Raw genomic sequence first — 14,565 nt, forward strand, 5'->3', positions numbered from 1 at the left:
GGGGAGCGGGCCGCTCGGCGTCGGGAGGGTCGCTGCCTGTACTGTGGCCTCGGTGGGCACTTTCGGCAGTCTTGTCCGGTCCGTCCGGGAAACGCTCGCACCTGAGATCATGTCGGGGACAGATCTTGGGTGGAGTTTCCTCGTCCCCGGCGTTCCGCAAGGATAAGCCACTGATCACCGTGGTCCTTTCTTGGACAGGGGGCTCGGTGACGGCCCAGGCGTTGGTAGACTCTGGGGCCGGTGGGTTGTTCTTGGACAGCTCGTTTGCTGCGCAGCACTCCATTCCCCTGCAGGCTCGTGCTGCCCCATTGGTTCTCGAAGCAATAGATGGCAGGCCCCTGCAGCCGCCGCAGGTTACCCACGAGACCCTGCCAATAGAGGTAGCCATTGGGGCTGTTCACAGGGAGTTGGCCTGTTTTCAGGTGATTTCTTCCCCACACTATTCGGTGGTTTTGGGGTATCCCTGGCTCCAGAGGCACAATCCTACCTTCAATTGGCAAACAGCCGAGATTCTCTCATGGTCTCCACAGTGTGGGGCCGGGTGCATCCGGGGGCCGGTTAAGGTATTGTGTGCCTCCTCGGACTCTGCGTTGCCCACCGACTATGGGGAATACCGGGACGTGTTCGATAAGGTACGCGCTGGTACCTTACCACCGCATCGTCCTTACGACTGCGCCATATCCCTGCAACCCGGGGCCACTCCTCCACGTGGCAGGGTGTACCCTCTCTCGGTTGCGGAGAATAAGGTCATGGAGGAGTACGTGGTGGATGCGCTTTCCCGGGGGCACATTCGTAAGTCTACTTCCCCAGCAGGAGCGGGGTTTTTTTTCGTAAAGAAGAAAGGTGGGGAATTGAGGCCCTGCATCGATTATAGGGGTCTCAATCGGATTACCATTAAAAATGCATATCCAATTCCTTTGATTTCTGAGTTATTTGACCGCCTTAAGGGAGCAACGGTCTTTACCAAACTCGACCTTAGGGCGGCGTACAACCTCGTACGGATCAGACAGGGGGATGAGTGGAAGACCGCGTTTAACACCAGAACTGGGCACTACGAATACCTGGTGATGCCCTTCGGATTGTGTAACGCGCCCGCGGTCTTTCAGGAATTCATAAACGATGTCCTTCGTGATTTGTTGCAGCAATGCGTAGTGGTTTACCTGGATGACATCTTGGTTTACTCTACCTCCATGGAGTCCCATGTCCAGGATGTTAAGCAGGTGCTGCAACGATTGCGTGAGAACGGACTCTTTTGTAAACTCGAGAAGTGCGAGTTCCATCGATCCCAGGTTGCCTTTTTGGGCTACATAATTTCCGCGGAGGGATTTTCCATGGACCCTCAGAAGGTTGCGGCAGTTCTGCAGTGGCCTCGTCCCAATGGTCTTCGGCCCATTCAGCGCTTTCTGGGTTTTGCCAACTACTATCGGAAGTTCATCAGGAACTTCTCCACATTGGCAAAGCCTCTCTCTGACCTAACCAAGAAGGGGAGTAACCCTCACGAGTGGCCATCCGAGGCCATCAGAGCTTTCGAGGCTCTGAAAGCTGCCTTTGCTTCGGCTCCGATTCTTTCGCATCCCAATCCTGGGTTGCCCTTCGTCCTCGAAGTTGATGCTTCCGAGACGGGAGTAGGGGCTCTCCTGTCTCAGCGTCGGTCACCCGATGGACCCCTACTTCCCTGCGGGTTCTACTCCAGGAAGCTTTCCTCGGCTGAGTGCAACTACCAGATTGGAGATCGGGAGTTGTTGGTCATCATTCTGGCTCTCAAGGAATGGAGGCACCTGCTCGAGGGTTCCGCGGTTCCGGTCCTCATTCTTACCGATCACAAGAACCTGACTTATCTTTCGGAGGCCAAGAGATTGACACCCCGCCAGGCCAGATGGGCTCTGTTCTTGTCACGCTTCAACTATGTGGTTTCATATTTGCCTGGTTCCAAGAATGTCAGGGCTGATGCGTTATCACGGCAATACTCTGAATTGTCCAGGGAGGACTCTGAGCCAATCTCACTTATACCTCCAGATCAGATTCTGGCTGCCATTCGCACCAGTCTGACCTCTCCCCTTGGGGAGCAGATTTTGGCGGCTCAAACTGATGCTCCTCCCGGGAGGCCGGAGGGTAGATGTTTCGTACCCGAGGGATTGCGCACCCGCCTGCTGCGTACCTACCATAACGCCAAAACTGCCGGGCATCCAGGGAAGAACCAGCTGTGTTGGGTCGTCTCTCGCTTATTCTGGTGGCCAACCCTCCGTGCCGACATTGCCTCTTATGTAGCGGCATGTTCGATCTGTGCCCAGAATAAGTCTCCACGGCATCTCCCTTTGGGTCTTCTGCAACCCATTCCCAATGGGGAGCGTCCTTGGTCACATCTAGGGATGGACTTTATTGTAGACCTCCCGGTGTCTCGGGGTCATACGGTCATCCTCATGATCGTCGATCGGTTTTCCAAGATGTGCCATTGCATTCCACTCAGGAAATTACCCACAGCGCAGGAACTGGCCACGGTCTTTTCCAGGGAGATTTTTCGCCTGCATGGGTTACCTAAGGTGATTGTCTCAGACCGCGGGAGTCAGTTCGTGTCCAGATTCTGGCGTGCCTTCTGCTCCCAGTTGGGTATTAGTCTCTCCTTTTCATCAGCCTACCACCCGCAGTCCAATGGGGCTGCGGAGCGTTCCAATCAGGCCTTAGAACAATTCCTTCGGTGTTATATTTCAGACCATCAGGATGATTGGGCCGATCTCCTGCCGTGGGCAGAGTTTGCCAGGAACTCGGCGGTCAACTCCTCCACCGGGATGTCTCCCTTCATGGCCAACTATGGGTTTCAACCCGCGGTATTACCTGAGAGGTTCTCACCACAGGACATTCCGGCTGTGGAGAACCATCTTGCTGCCCTGCGTTCTTCTTGGGGGCAGATCCAGAGGGCCTTGAGGGACTCAGCTCAGCGCCAGAAGTTCCAGGCTGATCGCAGACGGTTGCCCGCTCCTTCATACCAGGTCGGCGATCGGGTGTGGTTGTCTACTCGCAACCTCAATCTTCGGGTGCCCACACCCAAACTGGCTCCCCGTTTTGTCGGTCCTTTCCGCATTCTCCGCAAAGTGAATCCGGTGGCCTATGCACTTGCCCTTCCGTCTGGGATGCGGATCTCCAATATCTTTCATGTTTCCCTGTTGAAACCTCTGATCTGCAATCGCTTCACTACCTCTCTTCCTCGGCCCCGTCCTGTCCGGGTTGACGGTCATGAGGAGTATGAGGTGAGCCGGATCCTGGACTCTCGATTGGTGCGCGGTCAATTACAGTTCCTGGTTCATTGGCGTGGTTATGGTCCTGAGGAGCGTTCCTGGGTTCCTTCCGCGGATGTCCATGCTCCTGCCCTCCTCCGCGCTTTTCATACCCGCTTTCCTCAGAAACCTTTTGTTGAGCCGCGGAGGGGGAGGGGCCCTTGAGGGGGAGGTACTGTCAAGGTCCTACCTTTTCCCTGTGGTTGTTACTTCATGTGCTGGTGTCCATCTTGGATTCTGCTGTGCATGATGGGAGCCCTTTTATGCCTTCAGGTTTCTGTGGTCCATCCTCCAGAGGGGTGTGGCTGATGACATATAAGCCTGTGGCCCGCACATGCTCTTTGCACTTGTGTCTTGTGTCTTTGTGTTGCTGTTACTCTGTTCTGACTCTCGTGGCTCTCCTGGTATCTGATTCGGCTTGTCTTGACTATTCTTTGTATTCTCCTTTGATCTGACCCTCTGTTGCTGAACCCGGCTCGTGACCTGTGATTCTCGTCTGCTGTCCTGTACTGTCCTGTCCTGTTGTTGTTGACCCCGGCTTGTCTGACTACTCTTTTGTCTCTTCCACCAGCTACACGCCATTGGCGGCGGCCATTACCGCAGATGAGGTGTCTCGGGGGCCGCGACCTGGTTCCTGGCTGCGTCAAGTCCATCCCCACCATCAGGGGCCCTGGTGAAGGGCAGCCTGGGACTTAGACTCCGCGCCCTGAGGGACTTCGGTCTGTGGGTGGTGGTTGTCGTCAGCCAGTGCGTTACATTGTTAGGCCTGCCTGTCCGTTCCTCAGCTCCTGCCCTGACAGGACCTCATCGAAATCGGTGGAGAGATCTGGCCCCGACCGGGTCAGAGCCATCTCTTCTTCCACCTCTTCCTCTTCCTCCAGTGTGTCGAGGTCCTCCCCCACGGGGTCGGGACCTGCGGCATCCTGGAGGACAGCAGGCTGTTTGGTGGCGGAGGAGGGTTCCGCCGCCGGGCTAGCCTGCTCCTTCTTCCGCTTCCTGATCCCCGCCGCAGAGCTGCTGACGGGGGTGGCAGGGGGAAGGGGCGGGAAATCCTCCTGTGAGGACAGGTCAGGGGGGGGGTGGAACCGGGCCCGGGAGGGGTGGGGCAGGGGGGCCCGGGGCGGGAGGAGCAGGGGCGGGAGGGGCATGAGGGCCAGGGGCAGGGGGGGCAGGAGGGCCAGGGGCAGGAGGGCCAGGGGCGGGAGGGGCAGGGGCGGGAGGGGCGGGGGGACCAGGGTCCGGGGGGGGGGCTGGGGTGGGGGGGTTCCTCTTACCTGGGTCCTTCTGAGGCTTCTGTGGCGCTGGTTTGGTAGCAGGGCCCTTACTCAGGGCCCCCGCGTACGTCCTGCTTCTCTCTGGGCAGTCCCTGTAGACGTGCTCTGACCGTCCACAGAGGTTGCAGGTTTTGGACCTCGGGCAATCCTTGGTCTCGTGACCTGCAGACCGGCAGAACCTACATGAAAGCACATGGCAATCCTTACCCTCGTGCCCCGGCTGTCCGCACCTGCGGCATGACTGGGGTTGATCCGGGTAGTGTAGGAGTCCTGCTGACGCTCCCAGGGAAAAGCACTGTTGCAGGTGTTGGAGATCTCCAGCGGGACGATCTCTCAGCAATCTGCAAAACACAGACCACTTACCTGTCCAGAAGCCGTTGGCGTCTAGTATCCGGACTGGGTCCTTCAACACGACGCAAAACCTCTGGAGATAGGTGGCGATGTCTCTTCCAGGGATGTGTGGGTTCCTCATGGACACCGTGATCCGTCTTTCGTCCCTTTGAATGGGAGAATTCGCAATAAACTTGCGGAAAGGGGAATCGGGTCCAGAGGTCTTCACCATCTCCCAGTACCTTCTGCAGACCTGCAACGAAACAAAGGTTATAAAGAAAATACCTTTCATGAAGGATTGCACCGACAGGGTCTCTGCCTTGCTAAATCCTTGTTCAAGGATCATTTTCTTTCCGAAGACTTCCGGGGTCATGTCCGGAACTCTGCCTTCCACTTCTTTCAGCCGCAGCACGACTGTCTGCTTCATCCAGGGCTCCAGGGGAGGGAGACCGTCTGCAGGGCCGGAGCGATCTGAGGTGGAGGTGGAGGCGGAGGGGGCTTCTCCCGGGGTCTTGGCTGGGGCGGCGGCGGCCAGCGGCTTCTTCGTGGTTTGCTTCTTCCCCATCTTGTCGCAGAGGAGTTCTCAGGAGGGCTTCCCAGAGATCTTGATCGGATTCCTTCTCCTTCTTCTTCCTCGGCGGCTTCACTCTTGCTTAGCCTTTGAAAAGGCTATTGAGCGTCTACTGCCCGGAGGTAGTAACGCAGAGTGAACAAGGGGGGGGGGAAGATCACAAACTCGTTCTGTGTGGGGGCTAAGCCTCAAACCCAATAGCTGCAAGCAGGTGAAGCCGAATTTAATCGACGATCCTACAAGGCCGAGAAGAGGGTACCCCACACAGACCAAATGGCTGGGATAGATGCAAGTGGTTCTCAACGTCCTAGCTGGAAGCAGGGACACCCCTAAAGGCAAGGTCGATACTACACTTGATCTTGACCAAAAGGCCGAGAAGCGATCAGGTCAGGAAAGGGAGGGACAAACGAGCGAGTGCCCCCCCCCCTCCTGAACCATACCAGGCCACATGCCCTCAACATGGGGGGGGTGCTTTGGGGCAGGGGGGGCTCCCTTCCCCCAAAGCACCTTGTCCCCATGTTGATGAGGACAAGGGCCTCTTCCCCACAACCCTGGCCGGTGGTTGTGGGGGTCTGCGGGCGGGGGGCTTATCAGAATCTGGAAGCCCCCTTTAACAAGGGGGCCCCCAGATCCCGGCCCCCCCCCCACGTGAACGAGTCTGCGGTACATGGTCCCGCAGACTTATTCACAAAAAAACTAAGTGTGGTGTAAAAAAAACACAGTACAGGGTCTTTGACAAGTCCTTTATTAAAACAATGTCCCCCGAAGTAGATCCAACGTCAATCACGGCGGCGGCGGCAGGGACCCGAAAAAGAAAAAAAAAAAAAAAGGTTCCGCTCCCGTCGGAGGCTTCCAGCCTTGTGAAGAAGAGGCTAGCTGACATTTCTTAAATAGGTTAGGGGCGGGGCCAGCCGGGCACATCATCCCCACCCCTTACCTATTTGAGAAATGTCACCCTGTCTCTCCACTGAGGCTAACTAGCTGAATGCAGGAGACAGTCTGACATTTCTTATATAGCTATGGGGCGGGGCCAGCCGGGAACAGCAAGCATGTGACATGGGGCGGGTCACTCGGATGATGTCCCCGGCTGGCCCCGCCCCATACCTATATAAGAACTGTCAGCTAGCCTCTTCTTCACAAGGCTGGAAGCCTGGGACTGGAGCGGAACCTTTTTTTTTTTTTTTCTTTTTTCGGGTCCCTGCCGCCGCCGCCGCCGCGATTGACGTTGGATCTACTTCGGGGGACATTGTTTTAATAAAGGACTTGTCAAAGACCCTGTACTGTGTTTTTTTTACACCACACTTAGTTTTTTTGTGAATAAGTCTGCTGGACCATGTACCGCAGACTCGTTCACGTAGGGGGGGGGGGGCCGGGATCTGGGGGCTTGTTAAAGGGGGCTTCCAGATTCTGATAAGCCCCCCGCCCGCAGACCCCCACAACCACCGGCCAGGGTTGTGGGGAAGAGGCCCTTGTCCTCATCAACATGGGGACAAGGTGCTTTGGGGGGGGAGCCCCCCTGCCCCAAAGCACCCCCCCCATGTTGAGGGCATGTAGCCTGGTATGGTTCAGGAGGGGGGGGGCGCTCGCTCGTCCCCCCCCCTTTCCTGACCTGCCGGGCTGCATGCTCGGATAAGGGTCTGGTATGGATATTGAGGGGGACCCACGCTGTTTTTTTTTTTAATTTCAGTGTGGAGTTCCCCCTTAATATCCATACCAGACCTGAAGGGCTTGGTAAGGATGAGATGGGGGACCCACGCTGTTTTTTTTTTTTTTTTTTTTTTTTTTTTTTTATTGCGGACCTTTATTATTACATTCAGCTGTCAAAATAAATATTATCTAGACCTTTGAAATAAGTAAAATCATTACAGAAATAATTATAAAGGATAAGAAACAAAAATAGAATCACTAGAACTAAGGAAATCTAATTAGATTACATGAAGATATGCCGAGTGCTGTTTATTAAACACAATAGTCACGACCGAGTGCCGGCTGTCAGAGGAATCCACAGTAAGATTCACTATTAGTCAGTGGCTAAAAAACAAACGCCCATGGCAGAAGTCTAAAATGTGTTCTGCACATGCTCAGTTGTATCTGCCAAAGACACTGCACGGGCGTCTAGGTTTTTACTGTGTCGATTTCCTTGAAAAAAACGATTTTTAACACATTCTTAATTTTTTTGGAAATAGCAGATATTGTTTAAAGTGAAGTCCTGATATTTGGCAAAGCAAATTTCTAAGTGAACATGTCTCTGCAGTGATTTTTCATGGTTTTAGACGTGCTTCTTAGCAAGTCTGTTTTGTGAGTCTGATTTCGGGCGTGTGTCTTTTTGTGAATTAGATTGTGCATCTGCTTATGGGCTCTGCTCAATAGTGAATTAGGTTGCAGGGTAAAAAATGACGGACGCCCATGAAAATTGGGCTTAAGCCCATAAATATGCGCCCACGCCCAATAGTGAATCAGGGCCAAGAAGTCCACGTGGGTAGAAAGTCACTGAGGGCAGCTTTCTGACATGTTTCGTGCCACGCACGTTCTCAAAGAAATGCGGCGATAGATGCTGCCACTAGTCAGAACACCCAGGTCCAGATGCTCACACCCAGATGATCTCATCACCTACATGCGCTTAACATAGCGCTATCTGGTTAGTGCAACCTATTCTCATTCCACACCATTGATGTCACGAATATTGTTCGTTCGCTACATATAGACTGTCACCCATCTTCATGTTTTTATTTTGGAAATGAATTTATGAACTTATCTATGCATGGTGACTCATAGTTGTGTGCGTTACACACAATCTTGCATCTATATATGCCTAATGTCATTTTCAGAGTAGTATACATATTTCTACATTTATATTTGCTTTATATCATTGATAGGAGTGCTGCATGTTTGTTTTATACATATGTGTCAATACAAATTAATTAATATGCAATATATATAATCTAATACCAATTTCAAACAGTATAGTAATTATATATATAACCTTAATATATTCCTAACCACAAAATACAATGTTATAAGTCTTTAGAAAATTGGAAATATCAAAGAAAATTACAATATTATAACAGTCTCACCACTCCCAAAATTTAACTGAGCATCAGCGTCTCCGGTGGAAATCTCTTCCTTCAAAATGGTAGCTGGAAGTTCTCAGCAAAATGGCCCCAGGTAGCAAGTGAGTATAGTGCAGTATATAGTGGTAGGAGTAGTGAAGAAATAGTTGGAAGATTAAGTTCAGAAGTGATCAAGAAGTAGTAGCAGTCTTTCAGAAGAAGTGAAGTGATTATTAGAAGTCTTGAGGTCTTGAAGTGATCAGGTGAGCAAGTGAGTTCATCAGTTTGTGAGTTTTTCTAGTTTAGGTGTTTGGCATTTTTATATCATCCAATTCCATTGTTCCGAAAAGACCTCCCAACAGACTTGATGATTGGACGGTTGAGAAGTTGCGTATTTAGAGATATTCCTCACCTGTCCACTGGGGACAGTCCGGTATCACAAATGAATTGGTGGTCTTAATGACTCATCCTTTGATAGAAACAAAATGTCTTTATGTATCAAATATATGTCCTATTCAAGTATAGTTGATTTCACTACTAACTCTTGGATAAGGACCATAGAAAGATGTAAATTCATTTGGTTTCTCATTTTCCTAATATTTAAACTGTTTTGGAATAGCTGATTTCTTTTGGAAATATAAAATTTACCCCAATTCACAAACATCTTCTTCATCACTTCAAACTTAGTTGAGTGGTATGCAATACCCAACTTTGTTGAATATATTTTGGTGTGTGGAAATATAATCTTTATAAGATTTCCATTGATATAAACCACATTTTTCTTTGTATCTGAAATGACCCAGGTTTCATCTTCTGCTGCATACACAGTTCAAGGCGATGTGACGGAAAGAATGTCTAGTTGCTTTCACTATTGTTTGAGAATTAGGGTAAATAGAAGAGACTGGAGTTAAACCTTCCTATTCAATAGCTATTGTGACATCTCAAGAAGTTTGTCACACTTTCCGAGGTTTTGTGAGAGCTTTCAGACAAGGGGTTTCCATCTCATCATTGTCCTTTTGGTTCGGTGTGTTGGCTCACCTGTCGAAATTCAAATAGTGATACCTATCTCATCCCCTCTTGAATCACCTCTTTCAATGTCAAGTCTGTGTGGTAACCTCTTGAAATATCTAGGAAAATTTCACTCAAGAATGTTAACCCTTAACAGTCAACTGGGATCCTAATTTGAAATAATATAATAATTTTTTTTTTTAATAAACAGTCCCAAAAGTCATTACACACACCAAAGGGGCAACCTCCTGTGTTCAGTAAACAGCCGTGCAGTTGCTTAGCACTGGATCGGGAGCTGGTGGAGATCACTGGAGTAGAAGTACCTATTACAGTGATTTCCAGATTCCATAGGTATCCTACAGGTATGGCACATACATACTTTGCCTGGTCCAAGCTTGACCGATGTAATTGTGTGGACTTCCGCTTTATCCTTTTATTTACCTAAATTTCTTATTTCTGCCAGACGTTCAATGCAACAGAAATAATGAGAACCAGGATCCAGCTATCTCTCCAGCATTGGAAGATGATGACATCACATTTAATTTTTTAGAAGAAATCCCCATTACCCCAAATCTCCATCCGCCACCTTGCAGTGCAGATCTCTCATCTGGTTCCTCTATACATGGGGATCGCTTTCTTGCTCACACACCTCCCACCACCCATCGTGCAAACCATAAAAGGGATCCAACGTACCTGTGTCCTGTAAGTGGTGAATGTTCACCTGGTGACCTCACCTCACACCAAAAAGTTCACCCAGGGGAAAAACTGTTTTTTTGTTCTGAATGTGGAAAATCTTTTGCCCAGAAAGCCCATCTCGTTGCTCATCAGAGCACTCACACGGGGGTGAAGCCATATGCATGTTCCGAATGTGGGAAATGTTTTGCCAAGAGGTGGAATCTTACCACACATGAGAGAATTCACTCAGGGGAGAAGCCATTTTCCTGTCCTGAGTGCGACCAAAGTTTCCCCAGTAAATCGTCTTTGGTCCGACATGGACTAATTCATACAGGTGAGAATCCATATTCATGTTTGGAATGTGGAAAATGTTTCTCTCAAAAGCAGCAACTCACTCGACACCAGAGAACTCACTTAGCCGAGAAGCCGTATCCTTGCCCCGTGTGCGGGAAATGCTTTTCCCAAAGAGACCACGTTACATCCCATCAGATGAGCCACACAGGGGAGAAGCCATTCTCGTGTTCAGAATGCGGCAAATGTTTTACCTGGAGGACCAGTCTTGTTGAACATAAGAGAACCCACACGGGGGAGAAGCCATATTCATGTTTAGAATGTGGAAAATTGTTTTCCCAGAAGGCACGTCTTATCTCACACCAGAGGATTCACACGGGAGAGAAGCCATATTTGTGTTCGGAATGTGGAAAGGGTTTTTCTTTCAAACACTTACTTATTAAACACTATAGAGCTCACACAGGAGAAAAGCCCTTTTCGTGTTCGGAATGCGGAAGGTGTTTTTCCCAAATGGAACATCTGAACTCGCATCAGAGGACTCACACTGGGGAGAAGCCTTTTTCATGCTCGGAATGTGGTAAACATTTTGCCCAGAAAGGGCATCTTAACTTTCATCAGAGGACTCATACTGGGGAAAAGCCTTATTTATGTTCCGAATGTGGGAGGTGCTTTTCATCTAAGTACTTACTTAGTATTCACCAGAGAGCTCACACTGGAGAGAAACCTTACTTGTGTTCAGATTGTGGGAAGCAATATGCTAAAAGATCAAATCTCGATAGACACAAGACAACTCATGCAGGGAACCATTTCTTGGTTCCAGATGTTATGAGTGCTTTTCTCAAAAGTCATCTGCTGTAAGAGCTGAAAAACAGGAGAAGCCATAGTCATGTTCTGAATGTGGAAGGAGCTCATCAAATAGTTCTCGGGGGTCATCTCCCAAGTTCCTCCTCTTGTACAGGAAAGATTTCACACTGGAGACACCTCATGCAGCATAACGTTTCTTTGTTCCAGATGTTATGAGTGCTTTTTCTTGAAAGTCACCTCCTGTAGGAGATGAAAAACAGGAGAAGCCATAGTCATGTTCTGAATTAGGAAGAAACTTCTCAAATAATTTAGGATGGCCATCTCCCAAGTTCCTGCTCTTGTGTGGGAAAAGTCTCACACTGGTGACAACTCATGCAGCATAACGTTTCTTTGTTCTAGATGTTATGAGTGCTTTTCTGGAAACTCACCTCCTGTAGGAGATGAAAAACAGGAGAAGCCATAGTCATGATCTGAATCTGGAAGAAGCTTATAATTTGCAAAGGTTGTCTCTCAAGTTCCTTCTCCTGTACGGGAAAGATTTCACGCTGGTGACAACTTATGCAGAATAACGTTTCTTGGTTCCAGATGTTATGAGAGCTTTTCTCAAAAGCCACCTCCTGTAAGAGATGAACACAGGAGAAGCCATAGTCATGATCTGAATGTGGAAGGAGCTCATCAAATAATTTACAAGGATTGTCTCCCTGGTTCCTGCTCTTGTGTATCAAAGGTTTCACACCGGTGACACCTCATGCAGCGTAACAATTCTTTGTTCCAGATGTTATGAGTGCTTTTCCTGAAAGTCACTTCCTGTAAGTGATGGAAAACAGGAGAAGCGATAGTCATGATCTGAATGTGGAAGGAGCTCATCAAATAACAGGAGATGTCTACCAAGTTCCTGCTCTTGTGTGGGAAAGGTTTCACACCAGGGACTTTTTATGTGGGAAATATCTTACTCAGAAAGGACATCTTAACTTCCATGAGAGGACTCATAACCAGCAATAAGCCTTAGTTATGCTCCAAATTCAAGAGGTGCTACTCATCTAAGTTTTTACTTGTTAATGACCGGAGGGCATACACAGGGGAGAAGTTGTAGTAGCGATAAACAAACAGAGGGCGCACCGGCCTAGTGTATTAACCTTAAAATAGTAGATTTATTGTAAAAAGGTAAGTATTATACTCATAAAGTAATAAAAAGTGCAAATACATCTCATTGGTACAGCACAAACAGTCCGCAGAGCATCAACGTGGACAGAAACGATGGAACATCTAGAGGCATCTAGCAGCCTCTAGATATTCCATCGTTTCTGTCCACCTTGATGCTTTGTGGACTGTTTGTGCTGTAACAATGAGATGTATCTGCACTTTTTATTACTTTGTGAGTATAATACTTACCTTTTTACAATAAATCTACTATTTTAAGGTTAATGCACTAGGCTGATGCACCCTCTGTTTGTTTATCGTTACTACAGTGTTCATAGACCTCCCCAGTCTTGTGAGGGCAGCAAGGCAAGTGCACCCCATGAAGGCCAAGTGTTTGACTATAGCCCATTAATGCCATTGGGAGATTTCACTAACTCTTTTGTTCTGTCTGAAAACCATCAAATAGAAAGTGAGAAGAGATCTCTTATACAAGGACACAATGCCAACATGCTGTGTGCACTGCTCCATTTGGCCGTTAGGCTGCCTATCAGGCCTGCAGGAGGCCCAATAGCCAACTAAAGAAGCACACATGCCAGGGCGACAACACTGCTGCTAATTCCAAGGCAGTGGCTTAGCGTTGTTAGCCTGAAACAAGAAGTGCTGTTACTGGCAGGATCTCCAGGCAGCAAACCTTTGAGTCACAAAAAGTATTTGAAGTAGAACTATAGGCAAAACTTTTTTTTTCATGTTGGGAGGGTTATAACCCATCAGTTTATTTTTTTTGCCATCGGTGTCCAATTGGGGAGGTTTACCTTCACTTCCAGTCCCATAGCCAAAACAGGAAGTGAGAAAATCTCTGCAAATTAAGGGAATTCACTAGGGGCCCCCAGGTCACTAGACTAGTATTCCTTTCGGAAAATTTCAACTCCAGGGGCGTACCTACAAGGGTCCATTTCAGTTGTGAATGGACAGAGTCGGTAATCGGTACCGATCACTGACCCTCCATTCTGAAAAGGAAGGGGCAGGTAAATGACACATTTATTGGCCCCCTTCCCTAGTCTCTATCCTGACAGATCCCCTGCAGCAGCTGGTAGGAAAGGGGAGAAAACCTCGCAGAGCAGCGGGGGATGAAGAGGAGCCAAGAAAGAGAGCACAGGGGGCAGGAGGGCACACGAGGGGGGCAGCATAAAAAGCTAGGTAGGATGAGCGGAGGGGGCGGCTGCATATAGAGGAACAGATCTTTCTGTGTTCCTCCTGCAGCTGCTGATTGCCCGCTTCTCCTGCTCTCCTTCCTGCAGACATTCAGTGGCCGCAGCAGGAACATTTAGAGATCGGTTCCTTTATATGCAGCTGTCCCCACCGCATATAGTGACATCCGGCTTACTGACAATCCTGGCAATCTCACTAGGTAGAGTTGGTGGAACGGGGTTGAAAGCCCTAGGTGTATACAAGGTATGTTCAAGGTCTTTGGAAGCCTTTTACGCCCATTGTCTTTAACTATGTAATATATGGGGTAATTCGGAAAAAAATACCCACTTATGAATTCAATTTTACGGCCATATCTTCTGAATAATCAGCGATCACTTTTTGTCAGACATAGACTTGTAGGCCATGATGGAATTATTTGCAACACTGGAGTGGTTATATATATGCTCTTATGTTTTTGTGTTTACTTTTTTTCTTTGCAAAAAGTTAATAAAAATTATTGTCTGATGTGCATTGTTCTGTATATCATGATTGTGTTGAGCAGGGAGCCATCTATTGGGCATTCACTGCAAATGCACCCTTTTGTATTCTTATTAATAAATAACAGTAAGTGTTTGTTAAAAAAATAAAGATTTCACATTTACCACTGCAGTTCCATTTTCAGCTTCTAGAAGAACTCCGGTGAAGGTCTCCTCCATTCTCCCTTTGATAAACATATGACTGTCAAGTTCTGTGTGTTTGTCAAAATCACCTACATAGTTTGATAAATGTATTCAATGTGATTTGTAGGTAGCTGTTTGCAAGAAATGTGTTCATTGTATGCATTTGTGAGAGACAAGTTTACAAGCATATTGTAATTTCAGTTTATGTGATTTGTATTGCAGTTTTACAGAACTATTTACAGAAGTAAATTCAGTTTTGGAATGAAACACAACATTGCTTCT

General features: G+C 48.5%; 1 protein-coding gene across 1 annotated transcript in view; it reads left to right on the forward strand.

The window, feature by feature from the left end:
• The window catches only part of LOC149466311 (uncharacterized), a 137,086-nt gene that overhangs the window by 21,701 nt on the left and 100,820 nt on the right, over positions 1–14,565 (forward strand). The window contains 1 exon segment of the mRNA XM_089672992.1: positions 9,969–11,225. Coding sequence (XP_089529118.1) covers positions 9,969–11,225 — 1,257 coding nt within the window.

The sequence above is a fragment of the Staurois parvus genome, unplaced genomic scaffold (assembly GCF_062004578.1).
Source record: "Staurois parvus isolate SC_StPar_1 unplaced genomic scaffold, SC_StPar_1.0 ptg000132l, whole genome shotgun sequence".
NCBI classification, from domain to species: Eukaryota; Metazoa; Chordata; class Amphibia; order Anura; family Ranidae; genus Staurois; species Staurois parvus.